This window comes from Kryptolebias marmoratus, linkage group LG19, assembly GCF_001649575.2.
Source record: "Kryptolebias marmoratus isolate JLee-2015 linkage group LG19, ASM164957v2, whole genome shotgun sequence".
Taxonomy (NCBI): Eukaryota; Metazoa; Chordata; class Actinopteri; order Cyprinodontiformes; family Rivulidae; genus Kryptolebias; species Kryptolebias marmoratus.
Window position 1 is genome coordinate 20,905,707 of NC_051448.1, and position 5,646 is coordinate 20,911,352.

The 5,646-nt window shown below is 35.0% G+C and overlaps 1 protein-coding gene across 1 annotated transcript; it reads left to right on the forward strand.

The window, feature by feature from the left end:
• Positions 1-3,192: 3,192 nt before the first annotated feature.
• LOC108247836 (trace amine-associated receptor 1-like) lies at positions 3,193-4,202 on the forward strand. Its single transcript, XM_017436202.2, has one exon. It carries the CDS (start codon positions 3,246-3,248, stop codon positions 4,200-4,202), a length of 957 nt encoding a protein of 318 aa, XP_017291691.2. The 5' UTR covers positions 3,193-3,245.
• The last annotated feature ends 1,444 nt before the right edge of the window (positions 4,203-5,646 follow it).

Sequence of the window (5,646 nt, forward strand, 5' to 3'; positions counted from 1 at the left end):
GTTTAGTTTATCTTGTTTAGCTTTTGTGTTTCATTGTGTTTAATTGTGTTTCATTGTGTTTAATTACAGCTGTAACTTTGTCTGTAATTTTGTTCTTGTGTTGTAAAGCACTTTGAGTTGCCTTGTGCTGAAAAGTGCTATATAAATAAATGTACCTACCTACCTACCTACTACCAGGCAATTCCAATTGATACTACACAAATAATTTAAAAAAAAGGTTAAAAAACAAAAAACAACTGGAATTCGTTTCTGTTTCGCTTCTCAACCAAGGAGTGTGGAGGAGAAGAGAGTGCAGAAGTTCACCAAACTCTGTTAGGAATGTCCGGTTGTTTTTGCCAGAACTTTGGAACAGTGGTGGTGATAACAGGACGATTCCTGGAACATAGGAATTGTCTGGTTCCTGGAACACAGGAAACACACTGGGTTGAGCCAGACCCAGTGTCGTAGAAGTTACGTAAATGGTCAGAAGTATGCATAGTCATCATGCATTGATTTTTGTATAAATACGCCCTGTCTCAAAGATACTTTGGGATTTTGGGGCAAGCTGATCAAGAGTAAATGTGTCAATAAAGTCCCCCGTGTATTGGCTGGAATCCAACGAGTCTCTGACAGTTATTTCGGTGTGCGACATACCTTGCTTTTCACCCACATTATCACTCCATAATAAAAAGTACTTTGTATAGAAAGACTACATTTAATCAAAACCAAAGAATATCCAAACAGGGCAATATTTGAATTTAGCCTAAATTCACAATCATACACTTTGGAAAACCACATAAATATATGACACCAAAAATTATACAGCTTTGGACAAGACCAGAAAAGATGGGCCAGAGAACCTTCAGCAGACTTGCATTGATCACATAAAGGAGAAATTGTAGGGTAGAATTTATGTAATTTAGTTTTATAATAATAAAATCTATGTATTAACTTAAATTGAATTAATTGGTGTCTCATATTCACAGAGCAAGCTCGTGTTCTACTGAGGCTCTCTTCCCAGACAGTGTCATCAATTTCTCCCAGGCCATCTTAATAAATTGTGAATCCGAATAAGAGTCAGAAAGTAACTTAACAAAATCTGCAACCAATCTGTAGGGGCCCGCAGGAGTATAATACATCTATTGTCTTCCAGGAGATATTCAAAGTTTTTTATATTTTGATGGACATAGTTTCAAATTTGTAAATATCTGAAAAATTGAATGGATAAAACAGAGAGCTTTTATTTTAATTGAGCAAAGGATGCAAATTGTTTATTAAAATATAAATCTTTCAAGGTAATAATGCCTCTAAGCCTCCAATTTTCAAAGCTCTTGTCTGGAAGAGATGGAAGGAAGGTATGATTATAACAAATCGGGGCATGTATGTCAGTTTCTGGCAATTTACAACTCTTTCTAATTTGCTGCCAGATTCTGAGGCAATTCAGAATTATTTTATTCCATATTTTTATATTTTTAGTGAATGTGGGTAATGTAAAAAGAAGCACAGGTAGCGAACTGTTAGTGGCATCTTTTTTTCTGTTGCAAACCAGGCTGGGTATCCCTCAATACCTCTCTAGTGTAGCCTTCCTGCCAGTAGTAGCAGATTTGCGACCCAGTAATAATGCAAAAAGCAAGGTAAACCTAGCTCCCATTTTCCCTTGATTTGATAAGTGAGCCTTTGAAGTTCTAGGAGTCTTGTAATTCCAAATAAAAGGGATTATAGTCGATTCTACATTTTTGAAAAATGACTTTGTTAAGATAATAGGGAGATTCTGAAATAGATATAAAAATCCTGGTAGAGAGACCATTTTAATTGCATTCACACAACCCATCATAGAAAGGGGGAGAGTGTGCCATCTTCTTTCAACTTTTCGTCTTTTATGAGAAAATTTAATTTAAAAATTATTTTAGGGTCTTTTGGAAGAAATACTCCCAAGTATTTAAGTGTATCTGTGATTTTCAATGGAAAATTTTTTATAACATCAGTGCTAATATAATCACCTAAGAGCATCAATTCACTTTTTGCCAATTTATTGTGTAGCCTGAAATTTCACCAAAAGACTTGAGCTTATCTATCAATATAGGAAGTGACTGTTCAGGTTGAGAAAAGAAAATGGCTACATCATCTACATACAGCGAGAGATGATGGTCCACATCACCTAAATGGATTGGCTTAAATGTTGCATGCTGCCTAGCATGCAACATTTAACATTTATGCTGCCTGCCTAGCTTTAAACATATACAATTGTTGATAATATTCCTTGAATACTTCATTTATAGCTTTTGGATCAGTAACCAATTCTCCTGAATTTGAGGCCACAGCTTTAACAACGGCACCGCCATGCCATACCTGGCAAATGCAGAAATGTCATTATGAAGTAAAGAAGTTGCTTCTTGTCAGTGATCACTGGAAAACGTGCTCCTCCAAAATATTAAATTAGGGGTACTATCTTTATTGTCCATGCAATTTTCATTTGTTTAATTAAATGAAATATTTAACTGGACCAATAATCGAATTAATATTTTACTCAACTCCTGGCAAACTGATACATTTAACAGTTTCAGGACCATCACCAAATACTGATTTTGCTCTGCGCCCATACATTTATATAGTAGCACAGATGTTTTTCAGATGAGAAAACAATGACAATCTAAAACAGTACTGTCAGGCAAAAGTGTAGAGGTTTAAAATATGACATTCTTTCCCACATATATGACAATGTTGAAAAAGACTTGTTTTAAAAACTCAACAAATGAGATAAAATTGCCCCCATTTGTCCAGCCATTTGCCTAACCTGGACAAATATTTCTGCCCTTTCTTCTGTACTCCATGCTCGATGAAGAAATTTACAGCTGATAAGATAGTAAGGATTGATAACTTAAATATCAAATAAACAATAATGGATGTGAAAGCACATCAATTTCTGGTAATTTCATATATATATATATATATATTTATTATTGTGGAATATTACCATCTGTCTGCATTTGTACCTCTAAAAATGGGATCCATAGACACATACATGTTGCATCATTACTGCTTTCAGATGGGATATAATTCCCTATTCTTATTGGACAACAGTATATAGGGAGTACACAATAAAGGTTTATACACAGAGACTGCTGTGGCCCAAAGCTACAAACAGCAAATTTTACACAAACATTACTCAATCTATGAATGGTAGACACCTGAAAAATTGTGTTGAATGTGATTTCTCTGTAGTGTTGTCTGTTTTTAAAATGAATTGTATCAAATTTTAGGTCATCATGGAAACAAGAGTGACTTATATACATCCCTGCTATGAGATAAAGAATTTCAGTTTTAAATTTACCACAACTCCTTCTGCTGTATGTGTGATGTTATATAGTTTTCTTACACTATTGTCTGTTGCCACAGTATGTGGAAATCTCCTTGTAATAATCTCTGTACTTTATTTCAAACAGCTCCACACTCCTACTAACTCCCTCATTCTGTCTCTGGCTGTGGCTGACCTGCTTGTAGGGATAATATTATTTCCCTTGACCATAGCATTCTCTTTCAGCTTTTGTATGTACCATGAAGATTTACTTTGTAAGATAAAAGACAGCTTTGGAGTATATCTTTGCACATGCTCTATTTTACACCTATGTTGCATTTCAATTGACAGATATTATGCAGTGTGTCAGCCACTGACATATAAATCTAAAATCAGCCGTCATGTTGTTGTCATCATGATTACTGTAAGCTGGAGTGCTTCTGCACTTATTGGAATTGGAATAACACAAAAATCAAAACAACAATGTCAAGAAACATGTTTTATTGATGTGATAGGAAACACAATTGGACCTGTTTTATCATTTTACCTTCCACTTGTCATAATGTTGTGTATTTACCTGAAGATTTTCCTTGTTGCACAGAGGCAGGCACGAAGCATCCAAGCTAGGATGAAATGTGGAGCAACTGTCAGTAAGATGGAGAGAAAAGCCACCAAAACTCTGGCTATTGTTCTGGGAGTGTTTATTTTTTGTTGTACTCCATCCTTTTTTTGTTATACTTTTTTGCCTTTTACCAACAGTTTAGTACCAGTTCCTTTGATTGAATCACTTGTTTGCCTTACACTGACAAACTCAACGTTGAATCCATTTATTTATGCTTTTTTTTACAGCTGGTTCAGATCAGCCTTCAGAATGATTATGTCTGGAAAAATATTACATGGTGAGTTTGCTAACACAAAGCTGTATTAGCTTACTTTTGAAAGTGTAAAATATAATTTTTAAAAATTAAAAACATAAAAATAACAACATAAAACTGACTGTATCTCTATAATAGTAACCTACTTTTATTATATTTGTGTTTAAGAAGGGTGCATGAACCTTAAGGTTGCTAGTAATTATGTGGCTTGGGATAAAATACCTTGTGCTCTTTTCCTAACTCAGGCTACGTTCACACTGCAGGTTTTAATGCTCAATTCAGATTATTTTCTGAAATCCGATTTTGTTTGCATTCATGTTTTCAAATTAATGCTACTTGTGTGTGATCTCATATGTGAACTACAAACAAACCTAAAGTGTCCTGCATGCGCAATAAAGGACGCAATAGCATCACACACAGCAAGTGTGGTCAGTGTTTGCGGAAGTAAACTTGGATGGTAATGGTGGAGTGTATCTTGTAATAGTCCAGTAGTTGTCCAACCGGAGCCAGTGCATTAAGAATTTAATCTTCTTAAGAAGATTGAAAAGAAAGAGAGCCAGGTTTTTGGGTATGGCGTTTTGTGTGGCAGCGGCAGCAATATCCGTACAGAGAAACGTGTAGGTTCGGAGTCAAACCTGTTTGTTGGATGTTTCACTTGTCATTTGAGGAGCTTTCTGTATTATATATATATATATATATATATATATATATATATATATATATATTTTTTTTTTTTTTTTTTTTTTTTTTTTTAATTTATTTTTTTTTCAGCAATTTAACAGGGAGTGGATCATTAACCACTACAACATGGTTCAGTGCGTTCAGTGTAATGATTTGTTTGAACCGGCCATAAAATACCACTGGAGTTTAATTTTTTGGCTTCCCGAAAGATAAAAAAGCTTCAGATTTCGATACATAAGCTCAGATGTGGGAATTACTATCAGAACATTGCAAGTGGATTACCACAAGCTTTAACTCTTGTTAATGCGGTGGATTGGCTTCACGCCAAAGAAGCAGGACCTTTTGCTAGGAGCAGTCCCAACTATTTTTAATTTGAATAAAGGCAAATGGAGAGGAGGATGTTGCCACAGAGAATGATTCAAGAAAGGAGGAGCTTTTACTGTAAGCATATACGTACTCCTGTCATAGAAGGTATGAGCTGCCTACAGGCCTGACAGCCTGAGATCAGTTTGTGATTCAGACCAGTTTGTTATTGATGAAAAAATAAAGACAATCCATGTGTGATTAAACAAAATCATAGTCTGAAACTGCTATTGATTACTTTACTCTAAACCCTACCGTCAAACGTGCAGATGTTTTGAATGAGTGTCGGATCCTACATCAGAATTTGGACTATTTCTGCATTAATAGCCTAATGCAAATGGACTGTGTCATCATTGTTTGGAAGGAAACCCAGATATCTGTCTTTTGATCTTATAAGACCAAGAATACTAATTGATCAAAATTCCCACTTACTCTAAACCCCAAGACAACTAT